Raw genomic sequence first — 25,726 nt, forward strand, 5'->3', positions numbered from 1 at the left:
TTCTTCCTAGGGTGAAGGATTCCAAAGCGTCGATTTTCCTGTTCCTCGGATGCTGCCTGACCTGCTGTGCCTTTTCAGCAGCACTTTAATCTAGACTCTGATTTCCAGCATCTGCAGTCCTCACATTTGCGCAGCTACTCAGCAGGAGAGTGACCAGAGTGGCTCACCATACTTTCCCACCCCCACGCTGATAAAGTCCATGTGCCCATGGGCAACCTGCCTGTGCCCCTGTCACTTGAGCCGCTTAAATGCCCAATTCAGGGCATTGGTTTCATTGGGTTGGGAGCACAACAAGCAAGCACCCTAGATTATTATCTATAAAGGAAGAATTTGCAGAGTTATGGGGGGATGGCTGTAGGATTTGTTCATTCAGATAGCTGGCACAGAGGCTTCTGTCTGAGTAGCCTCTGTCTGTGCTGTACTTTCATTACTTTGATAGGAACAAACTAAGGGATGCAATTCTAAATGGGGTGGAGCAGAGTGAGCTGAGTATATATGTGCACAGATTGTAGATGTGTGTTGATTTTCCTGCTCCTCAGATGCTGCCTGACCTGCTGTGCTTTTCCAGCAATTTCTGTTTCTGTTTTATAGCATCCAGTTGTTGTTTTAGTATTGAGGGTGTGGAATGCACTGCCTGCAAATGTGTTGGTTTCAGGCATTCAAAAGGACACTGAATAATGATTTGGATTTTTAAAAGTGAGCAAGAGTGAGTGGGAATGGCAGGAAAATGATGTTCATTCAGAGAGCTAGTGTTGCGAGATGGGCTGAACGGCCTCTCCCTTTATTGTGCGAGGGTTTGTCGTTCCTCTCTCTCGCCAGCAGGGAGCGCGGCGGGAACGCACCGACGTCACGCACCTTCTCCCGGAAACGGAAGCGGGCGGTGGGGTCAGCGGTGTCAGCAGCGCCGGGTGAGGTGAGGAGGAAGATGGCGGCCGCGAGGAAGCGCGAGCGACCAGGCCCGGAGCCCGAGGCCCAGGGCGGTGCCGGGTCCGGGTCCGGGCCGCCGCCAGCCCCACAGTTCCCGCCCACCTTCAGTATCTCCGAGATCAAAAACAAACAGCGGCGGCAGTTCATGTTCCAGCGGTGGAAGCGGGCCCGGCGGCAGGTGGGGGAGGGGAGTGGGGGGGGGTGGGGGAGGGGAGTGGGGGAGGGGAAAGTGATGTGGATGGGAGGTTATTGGGGTGGCCGGGTTGTGGGGGAGGGGCTTGTGTGGGGGAAGGGTTTGGGGCAGGTGGGTTGTGGGGGAGGGGCTTGTGCGGGGGAAGGGTTTGGGGCAGGTGGGTTGTGGGGGAGGGGCTTGTGTGGGGGAGGGGCTTGTGTGGGGGAGGGGCTTGTGTGGGGGAGGGGCTTGTGTGGGGAAGGGTTTGTGTGGGGGGGGCTTGTGTGGGGGAGGGGCTTGGGGCAGGTGGGTTGTGGGGGAGGGGCTTGTGCGGGGGGGGGGGTTGGGGCAGGTGGGTTGTGGGGGAGGGGCTTGTGTGGGGGAGGGGCTTGTGTGGGGGGGGCTTGTGTGGGGGAGGGGCTTGGGGCAGGTGGGTTGTGGGGGAGGGGCTTGTGCGGGGGAAGGGTTTGGGGCAGGTGGGTTGTGGGGGAGGGGCTTGTGTGGGGGAGGGGCTTGTGTGGGGGAGGGGCTTGTGTGGGGGAAGGGTTTGGGGCAGGTGGGTTGTGGGGGAGGGGCTTGTGCGGGGGAAGGGTTTGGGGCAGGTGGGTTGTGGGGGAGGGGCTTGTGTGGGGGAGGGGCTTGTGTGGGGGAAGGGTTTGTGTGTGGGGGGCTTGTGTGGGGGAGGGGCTTGGGGCAGGTGGGTTGTGGGGGAGGGGCTTGTGCAGGGGAAGGGTTTGGGGCAGGTGGGTTGTGGGGGAGGGGCTTGTGTGGGGGAGGGGCTTGTGTGGGGGGGGCTTGTGTGGGGGAGGGGCTTGGGGCAGGTGGGTTGTGGGGGAGGGGCTTGTGCGGGGGAAGGGTTTGGGGCAGGTGGGTTGTGGGGGAGGGGCTTGTGTGGGGGAGGGGCTTGTGTGGGGGGGGCTTGTGTGGGGGAGGGGCTTGGGGCAGGTGGGTTGTGGGGGAGGGGCTTGTGCGGGGGAAGGGTTTGGGGCAGGTGGGTTGTGGGGGAGGGGCTTGTGTGGGGGAGGGGCTTGTGTGGGGGGGGCTTGTGTGGGGGAGGGGCTTGGGGCAGGTGGGTTGTGGGGGAGGGGCTTGTGCGGGGGAAGGGTTTGGGGCAGGTGGGTTGTGGGGGAGGGGCTTGTGTGGGGGAGGGGCTTGTGTGGGGGGGGCTTGTGTGGGGGAGGGGCTTGGGGCAGGTGGGTTGTGGGGGAGGGGCTTGTGCGGGGGAAGGGTTTGGGGCAGGTGGGTTGTGGGGGAGGGGCTTGTGTGGGGGAGGGGCTTGTGTGGGGGAGGGGCTTGTGTGGGGGAAGGGTTTGGGGTCAGTGGGTTGTGGGGGAGGGGCTTGTGCGGGGGAAGGGTTTGGGGCAGGTGGGTTGTGGGGGAGGGGCTTGTGTGGGGGAGGGGCTTGTGTGGGGGAGGGGCTTGTGTGGGGGAGGGGCTTGTGTGGGGGAAGGGTTTGGGGTCAGTGGGTTGTGGGGGAGGGGCTTGTGTGGGGGAAGGGTTTGCAGCAGGTGGGTTGTGGGGGAGGTGTGAATGGGGCCAGGTAGGGATTGGTCGGGGAGGGGCTTGTGGAGGGAGGAGTTGTTGGGGATGGGTGAGTTGTGTGAGGAGGGGGAGGTGCGTAGGGGAAGGGTTAGAATGGGAGCAGATGTGGTTGGGTTAGAGAGGAGTGAGGGGTGAAGTAGTGAAGGGGGGGATGGGGTTTATTGTGTTTCCCCCCCCAAAAGCAAAATGCTCCGAGACACAGTATGGTTTTATCTCCTTCATCTTTATTCCGGGCCCTGGAGGGGGAGAGAGAACAATCACCCGTCTGCACAGAGACATGAGTTCTCAGTCTTCTCTGGAATAGTAGTTTCTTAATGAATGATATAGTCATTTTACAGGAGGTGCCATCCAGATCGATTGGATGACCGTTGCAATCAATGAGTGTCAATAACAAAGATAAAACCATCTGATGTTACATATTGAATGTTCTTAACCATAACTAGCTTCACAATGAATACTTTTCACCTTGTTAAACTGACCGTACACATTGAATGCTTCCAATATTGTTAAATGGCTGTAAATAATGAATACTTTTCCATCTTGTTAGCCTATTACCCCTTGCCTCCAGCACCCCATTGATAACTGCAAGTTCTTATCTGATCTGAGTCATGCTCAGCTGAATCTCTTGTTTCATAAAACTCAGAAGTTAATTCTTTCCCTACCTGCTTATACCTTGCACACTTTCTCAGTTGAGGGTGGGGGGGTTAGAGTGGGAGCAGGTATAGTTGGGGTAGAGAAGAGTGAGGTGCAGGGTAGGGAGATTGTGGGTGAGGGAGGGAGTGCTTGGGAACAGGGGTGAGGATCGAGGGAGAATGGGGATGGAAGGATTTGAGTGGAGTGTGGAGAGAGCGCGAGGGTGGAGAAAGAGGAGCTGGGAGGGTGAAGAGAGAATGGAGATGGGGTGGTGCTGTGCAAGAGACCAGAGGGGTTGGCAATGAGTGTGTTGGGGGGCAAGGAGCCGGTGAAGGTAAAGGATGAGAGTTGTATGGTGCCAGATGTGATTAATGGTGATGAAGGGAGAAAGGGGAGGGATTGTGACAGAGTAGTGGGGGCATAGGCCTGGGGTCTAGATGTGCCAAGGCCAATTGGAGATAACACGTGAGAGTGAGTGTGAAAATTGCTTGAGAGAGGGGGTGAAGTGAAGGAAATGAGCAAGGAGGAATGTGGACAACAAAGATCTGCGTTATATCATGTTTTTAATGACCACAGGACTTTTCCACATGTTTTACATCTGATGATGACTGCTGTCTCTGTCATACTGTAGGGAACATGTCAAGTTTTCTTCAAGATTTCAAGTCTATTTCTAGATAATCTGTATTTTTAAATTACTTATTGTGGGAAATATTTGGACTGGTATTGGAGAGAATTTCCCTGCTGTTTTTTGTTTCAAAATTGTCCCATTGAGATCTGTTGTACTCAACGTCTTGTGTGAAAAACTATCTTTGTCATCCCAGAATAGGAGCAAAGCCACACCTTTTAGAGCACAGGTGAGGGTGCTACATGCTAAACCAGAGCTGACGTGAATGCGAGTTACAGTGGGAGTGTTTAGGATTTGAAGAGCATTTTGCGAAAGAGGGGAAGTGTACATCAGGTGTGGGTGGGAGAGAGGTGTGTGTGAGGAACAGGTGGTGAGGAGGAATGGGCTGGGAAAGAGATGTGGCTAAGCTGACAGTGAGAGAGAGGAGTGGGTATACCAGAGGGTGATAGGTGGGTGAATAGGACATGGGCATTGTTGACTGGGCCAGCATTAATTGCCCATCCCCAGTTGCCCTTGAGTAGGTGGCAGTGAGCTGTCTTCTTGAACGTCAGTGATCCATGTTGCGTGGGGGCACCCACTGCCTGTAAGAGGACAGTTCCAGAATCATGACCCAGCAACAGTGAAGGAACAACAGTATATATCCAAGTAAGCTGCTCAAAATCACTATCTCCAAGCAACTAGGGTTGAACAACAAAAGCTGGTGCAGCCACGGACGCCCACATTCTGCAAATAAATTATTTTTAAAAACTGTCAGGGTGGCAAGTGGCTTGGAGGGGAACTTGCAGGTTGTGGTGTTCCCATGTGTCCTTCTCAGCATCGAGGTTCACTGGTTTGGAAGGGGCTGGCCCAACAAGTTGAGTGAGTTATTGCAGTGCATCTTGTAGTTGAACACTACTGCTGTTCCTGGATATGATATCAATCAAGTGGGCTGCATTATCTTGAATGGTGTCTGCTTTTTGAATATGGGCGCTATAGCCAGGCGAATGGAGAGTAATCCATCCTACTCGCAGATTGTGGATAGGTTTTGGTGAGTCGGGAGGTGAGTTTATTGATGCAGGATTCCGAGCTTCTGATCTGCTTTTGTAGCCGCAGTGTATATTTGGCTAGTCCAGTCAGTTTCTGGTTTATCCCCTCCCCCTGGATATTAATGGTGTTGAATGTCAAGGGGATGGTTAGAATCCATCTTGTTGAAAAGAAGTGAAGTACTTTTTGGAGACTGACCTTTCCTGTTAGGGTGTGCTGCAGATGTGAGACATGTGTAACGAGAGGAGCAGGGAGGAGAGGAGGAGGATGGGAAATGAGTGAAGGAATCCCCTTCAGTTTCTTGCGGGTGTACTGATTTGGGTGTCGATGGTAGAAAGTTCTGAATAATTGTCTGAGATGGTTTTGAAGTCTCTTCATTGTCGTTTCTCTGCAGCTTCTGTCATGATCAGGCATTCGGTTACCCCCACTAATTCCCTTCTCATTCACCTTAACTTTATTTTGTTTCAGGGCTTCTGAGAGTTTAGGCTAACCTATAATTTAGCTTTGGCAATGCTCATTTAATGTTATTATGATAACAAAAGAGAAACTCAGCAGGTTTGACAGTATCTGCAGAGAGCAAAACAGAATTAACTTTTGAATCCAAGATGACTCTTAGGAACCCCACTGTCAGAGAATCTCAGAAAACAGGACCAAGAATGGGTATGAACCTGCCCACCATTTAGCATGGTCATAGATTTTGGTTATTTCACTGCTGTATATGTGTGTTTGATTTCTCAGTTTATCTATTGATGGTAATTGTTGCTCAGTGTAAAACAGATGGTTTGGGCAATAAATTTAGAGACAAATAATATCTATCTCTTGTGTATCAGCACAATGTGTGAATAGTTCAGTTTAGGATAGTTGTCTAGTTATTAAAGGTTAGATTAGACTTACAGTGTGGAAACAGGCCCTTCGGCCCAACAAGTCCACACCGACCCGCCGAAGCGAAACCCACCCATACCCCTACATTACCCCTTACCTAACACTACAGGCAATTTAGCATGGCCAATTCACCTGACCCGCACATCTTTGGACTGTGGGAGGAAACCGGAGCACCCGGAGGAAACCCACGCAGACACGGGGAGAACGTGCAAACTCCACACAGTCAGTCGCCTGAGTCGGGAATTGAACCCGGGTATCGAGGAAGTGGGGATAAGTGCATGAAAATGGCGGTGAGGTTGAGGTCAGCCATGATCTAATAGTGTGTCAGAGCAGGATCGAGGGGCCCAATGGCCTGTTCCTGCTATTTCATATATTCTACACAGACCACTTCAAGGCCTTAAAGAAGTACAGTCCACAGTCTTTGAGACAGATGCTCCACATCAGCTTAGAGAATGGACATGGGAACATCAGCTAACAGCACCAGTATCGAGGCTGTGATCATACAAAGCTAACTCTACAGGGTCAGCCACGTGCTTCAGATGCCTGAGCTCTGACTGGCCAAAGCAAAGCTTCTCTGGCCAGTTCAAGGAAGGCACTCAAACAAGAGGAGGGCAAAGGACGTGTTTCAAAAACTCCATGGAGGCTTCCCTCAAGAAATGCAGCATAGATTCAATACCTGGGTTTTTCATTTAGAAAGGCATTTTGTGTTGGCATTTTGTTCACAAGAATGGTCCCAGCAAGTGAAGGCAAGGTCTTTTAGAACCGAGATAAGGAGAAACTTCCCCAGTCAGAGAGTGGGGAATCTATGGGATTCACTACCACAGAAGGCTCTGGAGGCCAGGTCATTGAGTATATTTAAGACAGGAGGTCGTTTCTTGATTGTCAAAGGGATCAAGAGTTACAGGGAGAAGTTGGGAGAATGGGATTGAGAAATTTATCAGCTGTAATTGAATGGTGGAGCAGACTCAATGGGCTGAATGGTCTAATTTCTGCTCCTATGTCTTCTGGCACAGTTTGGGCTGAAGGGCCTGTTCCTGTGCTGTACTGTTTTTTGTTCTTTAAGCTGTTTAGGTAATTGATAGGCTATTGAAGGACAGAGGAGCGAAACAATATGGGAACAGGCACACAATAGGCTAAGATTGCACAGTGAAACTAAAATTTCTTTATGAAACTGGCAACATCTATGGGGAGACGGCAGATATAATATTTCCAGTCTGGTGACGCATTTATCTGTTCTGACCGGCTGAGTTTCACCAGCAGTTTCTGCTTTTGTTCCTGATCTTCAGCATCGGCAGTTTTTTGTTTTAATTATGAGCTAAGGTTCCTGCTTGTTTCGAGGTAAGGATTGAACAGTCTCATTTCTTGGTAATAGATGTAAACTAGAAAGACAGAGGTGATTCACTGCTTCGACTCTCATCGTTTTAAGTATTAATTTTCGTGACTTAGACTATTTCTGGTTTTTCTCATGTTTTACATGTTGATAAGAGCTATAAAAACATTGCTATTTTATATCTGTCTGGACAGATTTGGAATTACTTCACATCAATGATGAAGGATTTTGTAGTTTTGAGGGATAGAAGATAGAAATTTTTTCCTTCTGGAAACCCAACTATGTCAGCAATCCTTAGCTCAAAACAAAAACCTCAGTTTTCCATGACTGCCCGCTGCTGTTGACAGGAAGAGGCTGCTGGGCTACTTGGGTCTACTCCATCCTTGGTTAGGATCATGGCTGATCTGACATTCCTCATGTCCACGTTCCTGCTTTTCCCCCTTAACTTCAACTGATCAAGAATCTTATCTAGTTCTGAGTAAGGTCAGTCACGTTAACTCTGATTTCTCTCTACTGGTGCTGTCAATTCTACTGAAACTTTGCAAACATTTCTGTTTTTGTTTCAGATTTCCAGCATCTGAAGTTCTTTCCATTTTTTAATCCCATACATTTCAGCATTAAATATACACAAGGACTCTGCCCCCACAGCTTTCTGTACCAAGGAGTTCCAAAGAAACTCAACTCACTGAGAGAAGAAATTCCCTTTGCCTCAGTCTTCAATTGGCATCTCCTTAATCTGAGTCTGTGTCCTCTAGTTCTAGACTCTCCCATGAGGGTGAAACATGTTCTTAGCATTTACTCTGTCAAACGCCTTACAATCTTGTATGTTTCAATGAGATCACCTCTCAATCTTCTAAACCGAAGTGAGTAAAATCCAACCTGATCAGCCTTTGTTCATAAGAGCCATCCCTTCAGACTGGGCCACCCTATTGAACCTTCTCTGATCTGTCTACAGTGAAATGATATCTTCCCTTAAATAAGGAGACCAGAACTGCTGACAGTCCTCCAGATGTGGTCTCCCCAGTACCTTGTACAGTCAAGAAAGACTTCCCTACTCTTATACTCCAACTCCCTTGAAATAAGCCCTGGCATTCCATTACCCTTCTGGATTACCTCCTGTCCAAGTGTGCTAACGTTCTGTGTTTTAATGCCTGACTTCCCCCAAGTCCCTTGGTGTTGCAGTTTTTCTGTTTTGGTTAGAACCTTTAAACGAGGGTGTCTCCCTGGAAGTAGTGAGATACTTGTCATGCAAATATCCTGTGGCATTTAAATAGCTCTGTCTGAAAATGTAAATGTTCTCCTGGTTAATTTGGGTACATTGCCACTTGTCTTTAAGGCTATTACCAGCTTGTAGTTCCAATATTTGTAAACCTGGTTTAATCTGTCATCCGATACATATACTGTGACATTTTATCATGGGGGTATATAGGTTTGCTGAAATTTTCATTCTATTATCTTCAGCCATGAGAAACACGTTTTGTATCTTTTATTTTGTATCTACAGATGGACCAGAGAAAATATTTTGGCCCACTTGGTATTAAAATGAAACACAAAGACTTGTAAGTCGGTCTCTGGTAGTGGGAGGAATTTAAAGTGTTGTGTTACAGCTAAGCTGTCAGAGGAATTTTGGTCACTGTTAGCAGGGTTCATATTTTAGAATTGCCTCTGCCTACTTAAGTTGCTGTGCCCATGAAGATACTCCAGGAGCTTGGCTAGGTTACTTTGCAGAATCTTGTAGCTTCTGTTGCCTGGAAGGACAGACCAAAGGGCCGAAGTTATATTGGGGGAGTGTGACGTTGTTAGGAGAGCCCTTTCACAATTAGTTGGATGACAAAATAAAAATCCCCCCCCCCGTGCTATTTGAAGAAGCATGGGGGCAGTTCTTCTGGCATTTCACTCAGTCTTTTGATAGATGCCACCAGATATATTTTAATTAGTGAGTTTTGAGAAGATTTGTAGCTCAGGTTGAGGTTTTGGATGTAGGTTTGCTCACTGAGCTGGAAGGTTCATTTCCAGACGTTTCGTTACCCTACTGGGTAACATCCTCAGTGGACCTCGGGTGAAGCAGTGCTGAAAATTCCTGCTTCCTATTTATATGTTTGGGTTTCTTTGGGTTGGTGATGTCATTTCCTGTGGTGAAGTCTCTTCCTGTTCCTTTTGTCAGGGGGTGGTAGATGGGATCTAACACGACGTGTTTGTTGATAGAGTTCTGGTTAGAATGCCATACTTCTAGAAATTCTAGAAACAATTGAATTTGTTTCGATTGGGATAGGGCATATTTTCTTAATCTTTGCTTTACAGTTAGTATGTTCAGGCAGTGTGCAAATCACCTGCCAATTTTATCTACTTAGTCTCAGGGAGATAAGTTAATTCAGAAAAGCCGAAGGAGAATGCTTGTCGGTTCTTTCTTTGCTAATACCGTAAACAACCGTCATGACAGCACTGTGCTTAGGAAAACAAACACAAGTATGTTCTAATTTATTTCCTTCTCTGTTGCAATTGGTGAGGAAGCTCACAGCATTTGAAAGTCTAGGTGGTTCAGAGCCCTTTCATGTGGGAGTATGCAAATATTTAACAGGTGTTTTAGTGACATTATGAAAGATGAATTCATTTTCTCTCTCAGGAGCCGTATTTTCAGTTTTTTTTTTAAGGCTTCTTGCTTTATAATCAGTGCGCTCACTAAGGAATGCCTTCGGAATGTCTTGCTGCAATAACGTTCTCTGACATTAAATTGCTTCTGGAGAAGAATTGTTCCTGTTTTTGTTGAATTGTCACTGCTCAACAAAGGTTGCAGGTATAAGGTTTGTCTTTAGGCTGGGCATCTCTCTGTACCACTGAGACTCTGGTCATTTGCTGACCTGAGCCTCTGGTTGTCCTTGGCATCAGAAACATTGTCAAAAAGAATGGTTTTGGTGCTACTGATTGCTCCCAATTTATACTCAGGTTGACATTTCAGAGAAGTACTGAGAGGAATGCTGCATTATGAAGAAATGCTGCTTTTTAAAAACCAAGTGGACATCAGAGCACCAGTTTGACGGAGAGCTGTAACTATACAAAAGAGAGAAGAAAATAGAGTGACTTTATTGGAACATTTGACAGAATAACAGTTTCTTTAACTACTAAACAGTAACTGTTCCAATACAGTAACATCCCGTAAATACAGCCTTTGCAATGCAAATTCAGGAAAATAGGTTGTCTCGCAGGCAATTCTCCAGTCCGGGAGGAAAAACATTGAAAAAAACAGAGAGAGAGGAGGGATAGAAGAGCAAAGAAAATTTACAGCCCGGGAACAGGCCCTTCAGCCCTTTAAGCCTGAGCCGATCCAAATGGACTATCTAAACCTGTTGCCAGTTCCTAAGCATCTGTACCCCTCTGCTCCCCACCTTCTCATGCATCTGTCCTGACGCATCTTAAATGAATCGACCGTGCCTGCCTCTACCCCCTCTGCTGGCAACACATTCCAAACACCCGCCAGACCCAGCAAGTACTTGCTGCGTGTATCTCCCTTTAAACTTTCTACCTCTCACCTTGAGAGCATGACCTCTGGTTATTGAATCTCTATCCACCCTGTCTGTACCCTTCATGATTTTGTAAACCTCAATCAGGTCCCCCCCTCAATCTCCTTTTTTCTAATGAAAATAAACCTGACCTACTCAACCCCTCTGCATAGCTAGCACCTTCCAAACCAGACAACATCCTCGTAAACCTTCTCTGCACCCTCTCCAAAGCGGCCACATCCTTTTGGTAATGTGGCGACCAGAACTGTACACAATATTCTAAATGCGGCCGAACCAATGTCTTGTACAATTTTAAAATTGCCAGCTCTTATACTCAATACCCCGTCCAATGAAGGCAAGCATACTATGTGCCTTCTTGACCACTCTATCCACCTGTGCAGCAACCTTCAGGGTACAATGGTCCTGCACTCCCAGATCTCTCTGCTCATCAATTTTTCCCAAGGCTCTTCCATTCATTGTATAATTCACTCTAGAATTAGTCTTGCCTAAATGCATCACCTCACATTTGTCTGGATTGAAAACCATCTGCCACTTTTCTGCCCAACTCTCCAGTCTATCTATAACCTCCTGTATTCTCTGACAGTCCCTTATGCTTTCTGCTACTCCACCAATCTTTGTATCATCTGCAAACTTGCTGATCATACCAACAGTGCCCTCTTCCAGATCATTTATGTATATTACAAACACTGACCCCTGTGGAGCACCACTGGTCACCTTTCTCCATTTCGAGAAACTCCCTTCAACTACTACACTGTCTCCTGTTGTTCAACCAGTTCTTTATCCACCCTAGCTAGGACACCCTGCACACCATGTGACTTCACTTTCTCCATTAGTTTACCACGGGGAACCTTATCAAATGCCTTACTAAAGTCCATGTATATGACATCAATAGCCCTTCCTTCATCTATCATCTTGGTCACTTCCTCAAAGAACTCTAAGTTGGTAAGGGATGATCTCACCCGCACAAAACCATGTTGCCTATCACTGATAAGCCCATTCTTTTCTAAATATCAATAGATCCTATCCCTCAGTACCTTCTCCAGCAACCTCCCCACCACCGATGTCAGGTTCACTGGTCTGTAGTTGACCCGGAATATCCCTACTACCCGTCTTGGACAGGGGGACAACATAAGGTACCCTCCAGTCCTCCGGCATCTCACCTGTATTTAAAGATGCCACAAAGATATCTGTTAGGGCCCCAGCTATTTCCTCTCTTGCCTCCCTTACCAACCTCTGATCCTGGGGATTTGTCCACCTTAATAACCTCTAGTATACCCAACACATCTTCCCTCCTTATGCCAATGTGGTCCAGACTAATCAAACTTCTATCTCTAATCTCAAGATTCATCATGTTCCTCTCCTCAGTGAACACTGATGCAAAGTAATCATTCAGAATCTCGCCCATTCTCAAAGGTTCGACACACAGCCTTCCTTCATTATCCTTTAGTGGACCAATCATTTCTCTAGATACCTGCTTGCTTCTTATATAGGAATAAAATGCTTTGGGATTTTCCTTAATTCTGCTCGCTAAAGCTATGTCATGACCCCTTTTTTCCCGCTTGATTCCTTGTTCAAGACTTGTCCTCATCTTCTGATATTCCTCCAGGGCCCGTTCTGTTCTTAGCTGCCTAGACCTTATGTACGCTTCCCTTTTCCTCTTGGCTAGTCGTACAATTTCTCCTGTCATCCGCGGTTCACGAATCTTGCTTTTCCTATCCTTTGCCTTCAACGGGACATGCATATCCTTCACTATCTTTAACCTATCTTTGAAAGCCTCCCACACCTCAAATGTGGACCTCTCTTTAAATAACTGTATCCAATCCACATTTCCCAGCTCCTGCCTAATTTTGATTATAATTGACCTTGGCCCAGTTTAGTACTCTTCCCTTAGGACCACTCTCTTCTTTATCTACGAGTTTTCTAAAACTTACAGAATTGTGGTCACTGTTCCCAAAGAAATCCCCCACCGCAACTTCTACCACCTGTCCTGGCTCGTTCCCTAGTACCAGGCCCAATATGGCACCTTCCCTCGTCGGACTATTGATGTACTGCTCTAGGAAACTCTCCTGGATGCTTCTTACAAATTCTACCCCATCCAGACCTCTGATGCTAAGTGTATCCCAGTCATTGTTGGGAAAATTAAAATCTCCCATCACCACTACCCTATTGCCTCTACATCTTTCCATATTCTGTTTACCTATTTGTTCTTCTACCTCTCCCTCACTGTTGGGAGGTCTGTAATACAGCCCCAACAATGTATCTGCACCCTTCTTATTTCTCAGCTCCACCCATAATGCCTCACTACCCAAGACCTCTATAATGTGCTCCTTTATACAGCCGTGATATCATCCCTGACCAGCAATGCAACTCCACCCCCTTTAACTTCCCTCCCTGTCCTGTCTGAAGCGTCTATATCCTGGAAAATTTATTTGCCAATCATTATGCTCTTCCTTCAACCAAGTCTCTGTGATTGCAGTAACATCATACTCCCAGGCACCAATCCAAGCCCTAAGTTCATCTGCCTTACACACTATACTCCTTGCATTAAAATGGATGCATTTCTTTTGTGCTCATCTGCTCTCTGCCTACTCTTCCCTTTATCTTCATAATCCTTACAGTCTCCACTTCGCTGCCAATTTGTTTTCTCTTCTGGTTCCCAGTCCCCTCCCCAACAGCAGAAACTCCCCCAAGGACATTGGTTCTGGTCTGCTTCAGATGTAGACCGTCCCTTTTGTAATAGTCCCACCTTCCCCAGAACCAGTCCCAATGTCCAACAAATCTGAACCCTCCCTCCTGCACCCTGTGTTCATCTTGCCTATTCTTTCATTTCTATGCTGGCTAGCACATGGCACTGGTAGTAATCCCATGTTCATTACCTTTTGAGGTCCTCCCCTTTAACTTCTCTCCTAGCTCCCTGAATTCTTCTTTCAGGGCCTCATCTCGCTTCCTACTTATATCATTGGTGCCTATATGCACCAAGACAACCGGCTGTTCACCCTCCCCCCTTTTAGAATGCTCTGCAGCCGATCGGTGACATCCCTGACCCGAGCACCTGGGAGGCAACATACCATCCGGGAGTCCCGTTTTTAGCCCCAGAACTGCCTACTACTCCCCTCACAATAGAATCCCTAATGACTATGGTTCTATGAGTCTTTTTCCTGCCCTTCTGAACAGCAGTGCCCGCCACGGTGCCATGATCCTGGCAACTGCTGCCCTCCCCTGGTGAGCCATCTCCCCCAACAGTATCCAAAGCGGTATACCTGTTTTGGGGGAAGATGACCACAGGGGACACCTGCACTGCCTTCCTACTCTTTTTCTGCCTTTTGGTCACCCTCTCACTGTCTCCCTCAGCAACTCTAACCTGCGGTGTGACCAGTTCACTAAACGTGCTATCCACGACCTCCTCAGCATCGCGGATGCTCCACAGTGAGTCCATCCGCAGCCCCAGAGCCGTCATGTGGTCAAACAAGAGCTGCAGCTGGACACACTTCCTGCAGGTGTAAGAATCAGGAACATCCAACACATTCCTCAGCTCTCACACCAAGCAAGAGGCACATGCCATGGGTCTGAGGGCCCCTGCCATTGGAAGCTTAGCTTTATATGCACTAACTAAAACCAAACAATGCACTGAAATAAATGAAAAAGATAGATAAGAAGTAAAAGCCTTACCTTACAGGGTCTTTTTTTTCCTGTTAGAGGATTGAGGCGGGAGGGAGATACTACACGTGTAGTATCTCCGGTTTAGCCAATGCCCAAATATATATTAAGCCCTTACCTTCCCGGCAGCCCTGGCTTCACTCCTTCTTCTCTCCTCGTTGCTCTGGCAACGTGGAGGCTCGACTCCCGAAGTAAATCCCATTTTATGTGGGAAAACTTACCGTACCCTAGCTTTTATCTTACCCATCCCCTAGCAGAGAGGGTAAACAGTTTCATGTCCAGCTTCAAGACCCCAGCAACTGCTGCTGATAAACTAAAACTAGAAACCCTAGTTCTGCAGGAGTTTGCCCCTCCCATTCAGACTGCTTCTATTATCCTAACCTTTTATTTAAAAAAAAACAAAGGCGCCTCAACCTGTTTACTTTATGGACTTCCAATAGACCGCTCTGACTTAAAACTTCTCTTCAAAAAAAACCCAGGACAAAATGCGCCTCTTAAAGTCATAGCATTGTCACAGTTCCATTGAACTTTCTCGGTACTTAATTACATTTAATGGTTTTCACTTTGAGTCTCGAGGTCATGCCTTTCCCTCAAGCCTTGAACTTCAGTGCTGACCCTAAGTAGACTCTCCGAGGAGAAAGTGAGGTCTGCAGATGCTGGAGATCAGAGCTGAAAATGTGTTGTTGGAAAAGCGCAGCAGGTCAGGCAGCATCCAAGGAACAGGAGATTCGACATTTCGGGCATGAGCCCTTCCTGAAGAAGGGCTTATGCCTGAAACGTCGAATCTCCTGTTCCTTGGATGCTGCCTGACCTGCTGCGCTTTTCCAGCAACACATTTTCAGCTAAGTAGACTCTCAACATGCTGTTTCTTCTACTGACCTTTACGTTGTTCTTCAGAAAGAATTGAAGCATTTATAGATCAATAGGTAATATTTGTGGTTCAGTCACGTTTAGACTTGATGGATAGGTGAAGACCAGGTTGTGTTGATCTTGCTGATTTTAGATGATTCAAACCCATTTGACAATTTAACCCATTGTTGTTATTCAGGAGCAACTGGCAGCTAAAAAGAAACGGCAGAAGGAGAGGGAGGCACTTGGAGACAAGGTAACTATCTCATTTTGTACAAGTTTAAATGTTTTTTCTTTCTTTGGGATGTGAGCAATGCAGGCAAGGCCTGGAATTTTTGCCATATCCCTAACTGCCCTTGAACGGAGTGGCTGCTAGGGGCATTTCAGAGGGCTGTTAAAAGTCAGCTCTATCGCGGTGTGTCTGGAGTCAACTGTAGGCCAGATCTGGTAAGGACAGCAGAGTTTCTTCCTTTGAAGGTAGTTGTAAACCAAATGGGATTTTACAACAATTACCGATGGCTTTGGAGATAATAGTCACCATTACTGAGTTTTGAATTAAAAATCAGTTTTTCATTCCAGGTTTTGTTTGTTGAATGTAAATTCCTCAGCAGCTGTGATGAGATTTGATCCTGTCCCCCCCAGGAGCGTTGACCTGGGTCCTTTATTAACTGAGTGGCATTTCCACAACACCACTATTCCCTGATACCCATTGTGCTGCTCTACTTCAGTTATGGAGGTGGAATTGAGTAGAGTAGAGAACATGTAGGTGAGATTTACTAAAAATGCTCAATGTCATGAGGGGTTTTGGTAGAATAATTGAAGAGAAACCACATCCAGGGGCAAGAGGGCCTGCAACCCGTGGTTATGGAACCCTCTGTTTAAAGAGTGACCCAAGTTTAATTAAACAAGGGCTAGGGGTTGGAAGTGTGAAGATTTGGATGTCCCATATCTTGATTAGTTAGGGACAATGACACTAAAATTGAAAGTGTAGTGGACAGTGAAGAAGATTACCTCAGTACAATAGGATGTTTGTAAGATGGCCCAATGGGCTGAGGCGTGGCAGATGGAGTTTAATTTAGGTAAATGTGAGGTGCTGCATTTTGGAAAGGCAAATCAGGCCACAACTTATACACTTAATGGTAAGGTCTTAGGCAGTGTTGCTGAACAAAGAGACCTGGGAGTTCCTTGAAAGTGGAGTGGTAGGTAGATAGGATAGTGAAGAAGGTGTTTAGGCTGCTGCCTTTATTGGTCAGTGCATTGAGTGTAGGAATTGGGAAGTCATGTTGCAGCTGTACAGGACATTGGTTAGGCCACTTTTGGAATACTGCATTCAATTCTGGTCTCCCTGCTAAAGGAAAGATATTGTTGCCAGGGTTGGAGATTTGAGCTACAAAGAGAGACTGAATAGACTGGGACTGTTTTCCCTGAAGCATCTGAGGCTGAGGGGTGACCATAGAGGTTTATAAAATCAAGAGGAGCATGGATAGGGTAAACAGACAAGGTCTTTCCCCTGGGGTGAGGGAGTTCAAAACTCGAAGGTATAAGCTTAAGGTGAGGGAAGAAGGCCCTTTTTAAATCGAAGGGGCAGCTTTTTCACACAGAGGGCGATGCGTGTATGGAATGACCTGCCAGAGGAAGTGGTGGAGGCTGGTTCAATTACATTAGTTCCCCTTATACCCGTGAGGGATACGTTCCAGGGCCTACTGTGGATAGGAGTGAGCCCATTCTTGTAATTGGGAACGTACCTTCCCTGCAGCCTCCTTGTCCCTGGTTCTGGAACGTTCCCTTTTTATATGTTCGGGCCATGGGTAACTGAAACTGCCGAAAATGATTCAGTGGGTACAGGAGTCACCCTGTATAATGTTTAAAAGACATCTGGATGGGTTTGTGAACAGGAGGGGTTGAGAGGGATATGGACCGAATGGTGGCAAATGGGACTAGATTTATTTAGTGTATCTGGTCGCCATGGACTGATTGGACCGAAGGGTCTGTTTCTGTGCTGTACATCTCTGACTATAATCAAAATTGTGGTTATAATTATTTTAGGCATAAAATATTCATTTGTCTCTTGTGGAGACAAATATAAGGTAATTAGCAAAAGAACTTGAGGCAGTATAAGGTGAAACATGTTCATGCAGCAAGTTGCCAAGATCTGGAGTGTAGTGGCTGAAAAGGTGATGGTGTGGTTTTAGTAAACAATATTCAAAAGGAAATTGGGTAACTATTGAAGTGGAATAGTTTGCAGAGCTATGGGGAAAGTGCATGAAGTTGAAACGATTTGGATAGATACCATGCAGGGCATACCAGCACCAAGGGCCCACCACTGCCACCTTCTGTGCTGCACAGTCCTTTGTTGCTGTTCACTACAACTTTATCGAATGTAAACACTCTTGGCATTGAAGGAGCTAGAACGTTGCTCCCATTTGGGTTCACGGTTTGGCACACTTGTATTCACAATTGCCCAGAAAAAGTGGGGTGGAAACTCAATACTAAGGTTAGGGTGATGCCAAAATGACCAATTTTCTCAAAGGGTTGTGGAGACGTGAAAGTCGATTCAAAAAATTTGCAGATGTTAGTTGACAATTTTAGATGTTTTTAGTCAATCTGCACACTTGTTACAATGTAAATGTGAGATAAGTGGGACTTGAACCCCAGATGGCCTGGCCCAAAGGTAGACAGTACTGCTCCATCACAGAAGCCCTCCCGTTGGCAATCTTAAACTAAGATTGGTAGAATTTTATTCCGACACTAAGGCCAATTGCCAAGTAACCTGGTATAGTTTTAGATTGTTCTGATTTATTTTTGTATGTAGCTGTACCACTGAGGTTGGTTTGGGCAGGGAGTGGGATTTGAGTGTACTTTCCAGAAAAGCACCGCCATGTCGTATAGATAATTGGTTTCTATATTTAAGCTACACAATAGTTGTTTGGTAGTACAGAACTTAAATATTGTTTATAAAAGAAACACATTTTGTCAAAGCTATTGTCTTGGACAATCAGGACAACTCACAAGAAGCAAACAAAATAGAGATATACAGTATGAAATAAGAGTGCTGATTGGCTAGTAGACTGATTGGTAGAGGTTTTGTTATGGAGAATGCACCTCCAAGCTCTGTTTAAATTTTAAATGTCAGGGTTGATTGACTGGAGTAACCAGCACATGTCCAATCATGGAATCAGTTGATTTTGAGTATGTTCAGACTGTTGGGTACAGTCAATACCTAGTTTGTTGTGAACTGCTGTTGGGATATGGTATTTGATACAATCCACCAGTCTCTGAGACTTATGGTTCGCACAGACACTGAAATTTATAGCACATGCCTCATTGTGATAGGCAGTGTCTTTTTGGCTTCACAATAGCATCCTGCTAGTGGTGACCATCACTCGTGTTGCTGCTGCACAGTGTGAACTCACCAACTTCGTCTGTTGCTGAAACTGCAGATGTAAATTATTTTTTGTATCTTAAGTCATTCCGTATACAGAAGGAGAGTTTACTTTTTTAATTTTAGAAAGGGAAATGGCTGCTCATTTGAAGGTTTGTGGGTGAGGACACTGTGCAGCCTAAACTGACTTAGGGGAACCGTATGGGTTCATGTTTAAAAGCTAAACCACGAAGTGCGAGTCACTTGTCTAAAAGTGAAGGTAACCTTGCTGTTTCTGTCCAAGGCACCGCCAAAACCAGTCCCAAAGACCATTGAAAACCAACGAGAGTATGATGAAACAACTGTCGACCCAAATGATGAGGAGGTAATTTTATAACTTCTGTCAAACTCCTTGTCAGCCTGTAATGAGGCCCTTTCTGATGTGTTGTCCTTGCCATGATTTAATTGAATACGCAGTGTTTGTTCATATTACTGCTGAGTTTAACACCAATTAGCTTCAATTTTGAACCTTTTTAAATCTTTCATCTGAGGTTCACTTTAATTGTCAAAGGTTGGGGTCCAAGTGCTTCCTTTTATAATGGGTGTTGACAAGGTTCGAGAGGAGAGGCAATGTTTTGCTGCTCCTGTTTCCACAGAGAGTCCAGTATGTGGAAGACTCTTGTTTCTAAGAGAGTTTATTTTCAAACTGGGATCTAGGTGAGATTGAAGCCAGACATATATAATCCTCTTGAGCAAGCATGTGCATTTTCAGCCCGGAGAATGTAGATTTGTTTATTTAAACATAAAATTGATTTTCCACAGGTGGCTTTCGATGAAGCAACAGATGAATTTTCTTCCTACTTCAATCGAGAAACCAGTCCGAAGATCCTTATTACCACATCTGACCGGCCTCGAGGGGTGTGTGTAAATAAACAGTAACAACAGGGCAAGAGGTGTCTGCGAAAAGGGTGTTGGTGCTAATTTTTCTCTTAGTTGCACTTGCTCATGTTCCTCTTATGATTCAGTCCTGAGAGAAGGTTCACTCTGTGTATAAGACTGGTTGGTTGGTTTGTCTCTCTCTCTCCCTCTCTCTCTTTCTCCCTCTCTTTCTCTCTCTCTCTCTTTCTCTCTCTCTTTGTCTCTCTTTCTCTCTCTCTTTGTCTCTCTTTCTTTCTTTCTCTCTCTTCTCTCTCTCTCTCTCTCTCTCTCTCTCTCTCGCACTCGATCTCAGTCTTTGATCTGCTCTTGTAGCCACAGTGTGGCTGGTCTGTTATGTTTCTGCTTGCCATGCTAATTGATGCCCATGCCCACCATGCATCAACCTAGTTTAGATGGATTCCAGCAAGCCACAGGCTCTTAATTTCTCTGGGATTCCGGCATCTAGATTTGATGGCCTTGGCCACCTCACATTTTACAATATTAAATGGCTGATTTTATTTTTCAGAGAACAGTAAGGTTATGTGAGCAGCTGGCGAAGGTAATGCCAAACTCTCATGTCTACTACAGGAGGGGATTGGCTCTGAAAAAGATCATACCACAGTGTGTCGCCAGAGAGTTTACATACTTACTCGTCATCAATGAAAATCGGAAAGTACCAAGTATCTTTTACATTTGTGAGCTTGTTTGAAAACTTAGATGAGTTTTCTTCCAGGTTTTCAGTATTTTGATTTATTTTCACATGTCAATGTGTACGTTCACCTATCATGAAGTTTGGATGTTACGGGTGGTTTTTTAAATGTTACTTATGTAGCACAAGGCTGGAATGGCGGACTGGCGATGTAAAAATGCAGTGTCGTTCACTTTGTAGTACGTTTCACCAGTGTACTTTGAATGAAAAATATAAGTGGGAATGTTTGGGACAACAAACTTGTGTTGAAAAGCTGTGCTAATCTGGTTGTGTGGTTTTGTAGGAGATGTTAGACTCTACAGCTTTGAACGGAACGGACTCAGTGTGGTGGAGTAATTCTAAGGCAGAGGTAGTTAGTCACAATCTAACATGAGATTCAAAAGTTTTTTTTATTTGTTCATCAGCTGAGGCCAGCATTTATTGCCCATCCCTAATTGCCCAGGGGGCAGTTGAGAATTATTCACCTTGCTGTGGTCTGGAGTCACATTTAGACCAGACGAGGTGAGAATGGCAGATTTCCTTCCCTGAAGGAGATTGGTGAACCAGATGGCTTTTTATGACAATCAACAATGGTTTCACAGTCATTAGTGGATTTTTAAATCCATTTTTGGATATCGAGTTCAAATTCCATCATCTGATTTGAACCGGGGTCTCCAGAACATTAACTGAGTTTCTGGATTAGTAGTCTTGTGATAATACTATTAAGCCATTGCCGCCTCTTTAACTAGGTATGTGGGAGTGTGGAGTTGAAATGCCAGTCAGATCAGTCATCATCTTATTAAATGGTGGGATAGGCTTACAGAGTTAATCGGATACTTCTCATTTGTATGTTGTAGCCCAGTGGTTACAACCTGTAAAAGTTTGTAACGTTGAACTCGATATTTTTATGACCACAAAAGCAGTCCCAGTTGTTTTTTTCAGCACAACCACTTCACTAATTTCCTTCTGTGGGCCCCTCCCTTGCCTGATAAACCTGAAACACCGGTCGCATACTTTGTGGCTGACACCCTTGCAGCTACATTAGGACGTGAGAGATATTGTTGGGTTTTTTTGTAAGTGAATGAGCTGAGCTGAACTGTCCTTGCCTCCAGGATTGTACCTGACCTATGTGTAGGCATTTTCACCATCACCACCTTTTCTGTCGGGTGTTTGGCTGAGCCTTTGTGCAGCTATTCAGACCACATCGAACCAATGTCAGAACTGGCTGAGCGATTCATCATAGCTGTGGGCTGCAAACAATTCAGAAGCTGAAAGAATGAAATCTAGCAATTGAGAGATTCACTAGATGTAGATCAGATGAGTACACTCAATATTGTGTGTATGCACAGGAATGACAATTAGATTACTTACAGTGTGGAAACAGGCCCTTCGGCCCAACAAGTCCACACCGACCCGCTGAAGCGCAACCCACCCAGACCCATACCCCTACATTTACCACTTACCTAACACTATGGGCAATTTAGCATGGCCAATTCACCTGACCCGCACATCTTTGGACTGTGGGAGGAAACCGGAGCACCCGGAGGAAACCCACGCAGACATGGGGAGAACGTGCAAACTCCACACAGTCAGTCGCCTGAGGCGGGAATTGAACCCAGGTCTCTGGCGCTGTGAGGCAGCAGTGCTAACCACTGTGCCACCGTGCCACCTGACAATAATGCTTGAGTTCCCATGTCATGTTTGTAGTGTTTCTGAACCTGAGAACTTTACAGAATTTCCCACTGATTGTCTATTCTATGTAATATTCTCTATAGAATAGTCGCAGGTAGGTGGGATAGTGAAGAATGCATTTGGTATGCTTTCCTTTATTGGTCAGAGTATTGAGTACAGGAGTTGGGAGGTCATGTTGCGGCTGTACAGGACATTGGTTAGGCCCCTGTTGGAATATTGCATGCAATTCTGGTCTCCTTCCTATCGGAAAGATGTTGTGAAACTTCAAAGGGTTCAGAAAAGATTTACAAGGATATTGCCAGGGTTGGAGGATCTGAGCTATAGGGAGAGGCTGAACAGGCTGGGGCTGTTTTCCCTGGAGCGTGGGAGGCTGAGGGGTGACCTTATAGAGGTTTACAAAATTGAGGGGCATGGATAGGATAAATAGGCAAAGTCTTTTCCCTGGGGTCGGGGAGTCCAGAACTAGAGGGCATAGGTTTAGGGTGAGAGGGGAAAGATATAAAAGAGACCTAAGGGGCAACCTTTTCACGCAGAGGGTGGTACATGTATGGAATGAGCTGCCAGAGGAAGTGGTGGAGGCTGGTACAATTGCAACATTTTAAGAGGCATTTGGATGGGTATACGAACAGGAAGAGTTTGGAGGGACATGGGCTGGGTGCTGGCAGGTGGGACTAGATTGGGTTGGGATATCTGGTCGGCATGGACGGGTTGGACCGAAGGGTCTGTTTCCATGCTGTACATCTCTATGGCTCTATGAGAATAATATAATATTCGGTCTGTGCAGTCAGTTCTGCTATAATGCACATTTCATCAGCACGAATTGGCTGTAATGCAGTTGACAAATTATGGATGTTATTTGGGTAATGTGAACTTTCTGCTGGACAGGTATATTAAATTCGCTGTTAGCCATCTTCTACATCATGATCTTCTATAGCAGTTTCCCATTTGCTGATTTTCTATAGTGTGAGGTTGCAGAGGAACACAGCTGTGGCATGATAACAGAGCGACCCGTGTTTACCTTGGTCTCGTGGTTTATTTGTACGTGGAATGTGGTTTATTGCCCATTGTTAATTGCACCTGGACAGCTACCTCCTTGAACTGCTGCAGGTCCTTGGAGTGGAGCAGCTCGCACAGTGCTGTCAGGAATGGAGTCCCATGGATTTTGACTCAGCAATTGAATGTTCAGTATTTAATATTTAACACTGAATCTGCCCCCGGTTAATCATTTAGTGACAATTCTGTGTGGAACAATTATAATTGGTGGCTGGTGATGCTGAGTTTTAGTCTCCAAATTCATCCACTGCTCCATTAGTTAAAAAGTAATTTGTCTTGGAGACTGAAGAGCAACTTGTTTTCCAGCTGATTATTTTGTGAAGTTTCTTGAAAACAAAACACCTATTTCCTTAACCAAGGGTGATAGATGGTTTAATTGTTAGCCATCTTCCCAATGGACCAACAGCGCATTTCAAGATGTCTAGTGTGCGTCTAGCAAAAGAACTGAAGGTGAGATATTGTGTGTACTGGGAGACAGGAATTGTCGAATTTTATTGTCCAACCTTTATACCTTATGTGATCTAATGTCGCACATTGAATCTCAATGAAATGTTGATGTTGCTGGGTTATCCTTAAAAATTGTTCACTGGTTGTGAGTGTCACTGGCCAGTACAGCATTTGTTGCCCAGTGCTGTCTGGATTCAAATGTAGGTCAAATCAGATCAGGACAGAGTTCCTTCCTAAAGGACAATAGTGAACTAAGAGGGGTTTATATGACAATTGACAATGGTTATAAAGTCAGGCTATCTCTTCATTATGGATTTTATTGAATTAAAAGTTCGCCCATCTACCAATCTAGACTATTAGCCTGAAGTTCTACATTATGAACCCAGTGATATTACCAGTATCCCAAGCCGCCTCCTGTTAAATTAATTATTTGGGTGAGTATTACTTGTGAGTGGATTATAGAGTTGCATTTTAGTTCCTGTTACATTTGAACTTTTCAACCAATACCACTAACAAATGGACAGAACGAAGATATTTCACAAGGTGAAGGTTTGCTGTCTGTTGATACACTGTTTTTAAACTAAAAGAACTTGCCAAATAATTGGACATAAGGGAGACATGACAATGGAGATCATACCAAAGACTCTGTAGAGCTTCATTGGTGTTTGCAGTCCTGATGTAGTCGATTTGAATATTTTAATTTATCAAACAGTGACCAATTAAATCATTTAATAAGAAAGAACTCCAGATGCCGAAGGTCTGAAACAAAAGTAGAAATTGCTAGAGAAACTCGGCAGGTTCGGCAGCATCTGTGGAGAGAAAGCAGAGTTAATGTTTTGAGTCCAGTGACCCTTCAGAAAAATGAATTCAACCAGTTGGCTGAAAGGTTTTGTTGGAATAGATTTTTCTTGACATGACCAAGACCATTTTTTTTTCGGAGTGCATGATGCTTAATGAGCTACATAGCTTGTTCTGGAACACTTTTCAAAAGGTAGGTATAAAACACAAATGTGTGATTTTATTTTTCATTTGCAGAGGAGAGGGAAGGATCCGTCGAACCACTCCCCAGAAGTGATCCTGAACAATTTCTCTACCCGCCTGGGACACAGCATTGGGAGAATGTTTGCCTCTCTCTTTCCTTACAATCCACAGTTTGTGGGACGACAAGTGGTAACCTTTCACAACCAGCGTGATTACATATTCTTCCGATTTCACAGGTACACCTTGAACAATATATTTTCTAGATTAGATTAGGTTACTTACAGTGTGGAAACAGACCCTTCGGCCCAACAAGTCCACACAGACCCGCCGGGTAAAAAGTGAGGTCTGCAGATGCTGGAGATCAGAGCTGAAAATGTGTTGCTGGTTAAAGTGCAGCAGGTCAGGCAGCATCCAAGGAACAGGAAATTCGACGTTTCGGGCCAGAGCCCTTCAAGAGCGACCCTCCGAAGAGCAGCCCACCCAGACCCATTCCCCTACATTTACCCCTTCACCTAACACTACAGGCAATTTTAGCGTGGCCAATTCACCTAATCTGCACTTTTTTTGGACTGTGGGAGGAAACCGGAGCACCCGGAGGAAACCCACGCAGACACAGGGAGAATGTGCAGACTCCACACAGACAGCTGCCTGTGTATATTAAATTAAACAGTATTTATTATAATATTTCTACAAGTCCCTGTTAAAGTATTTTCAACTTGCTAGAAGCAAGGCAAAAATGATTCAGTAAGAATTGGATAAAATGTAACTTTACAGATTTACATGTTTCTGAGGAAACATAATTTATTAAAGTCAGACATCTTGCATTCATCAGGGCTATTCACAATATACCAGTTGAAGGAGAATCAGCATTAATGTCAAATAGTCCCAATGAGAGTAAGACAGAACGTATTTTTTCAGTAAGAATCTGGATATTTTTAGTCAGCCCGTTTTAGACATGTTATAACGCACCAGAGCAGATGGGAAATGAATTTAGGCCTTCTGACCCAAAGGTTGAGACACTACCACTGCACCACAAAAATCCCCTAAAACTGCATTCCTATTGCAATGGGTGAATTCATTGTCATTTTGAAATCATAGACCCAGAAGGCAAAGAAGCAACTTAAATTAGATTACTTACAGTGTGGAAACAGGCCCTTCGGCCCAACAAGTCCACACTGACCCGCTGAAGCGAAACCCACCCATACCCCTACATTTACCCCTTACCTAACACTATGGGCAATTTAGCATGGCCAATTCACCTAACCTGCACATCTTTGGAGTGTGGGAGGAAACCGAAGCACCCGGAGGAAACCCACGCAGACATGGGGAGAACGTGCAAACTCCACACAGTCAGTCGCCTGAGTCGGGAATTGAACCCGGTTCTCTGGCGCTGTGAGGCAGCAGTGCTAACCACTGTGCCACCGTGCC

The 25,726-nt window shown here is 45.6% G+C and overlaps 1 protein-coding gene across 1 annotated transcript in view; it reads left to right on the plus strand.

Moving 5' to 3' along the window:
• The first annotated feature begins 885 nt into the window (after positions 1-885).
• rpf1 (ribosome production factor 1 homolog) overlaps positions 886-25,726 on the plus strand; it is a 29,903-nt gene continuing 5,062 nt past the window's right edge. Inside the window, exons 1-7 of the mRNA XM_060830006.1 lie at positions 886-1,105; positions 15,358-15,414; positions 18,824-18,904; positions 19,342-19,437; positions 19,964-20,117; positions 23,238-23,320; positions 24,353-24,534. Coding sequence (XP_060685989.1) covers positions 926-1,105; positions 15,358-15,414; positions 18,824-18,904; positions 19,342-19,437; positions 19,964-20,117; positions 23,238-23,320; positions 24,353-24,534 — 833 coding nt within the window. The 5' untranslated portion in view covers positions 886-925. The remainder of the gene's footprint in view (positions 1,106-15,357; positions 15,415-18,823; positions 18,905-19,341; positions 19,438-19,963; positions 20,118-23,237; positions 23,321-24,352; positions 24,535-25,726) is intronic.

This window comes from Hemiscyllium ocellatum, chromosome 9 (assembly GCF_020745735.1).
Source record: "Hemiscyllium ocellatum isolate sHemOce1 chromosome 9, sHemOce1.pat.X.cur, whole genome shotgun sequence".
Taxonomy (NCBI): domain Eukaryota; kingdom Metazoa; phylum Chordata; class Chondrichthyes; order Orectolobiformes; family Hemiscylliidae; genus Hemiscyllium; species Hemiscyllium ocellatum.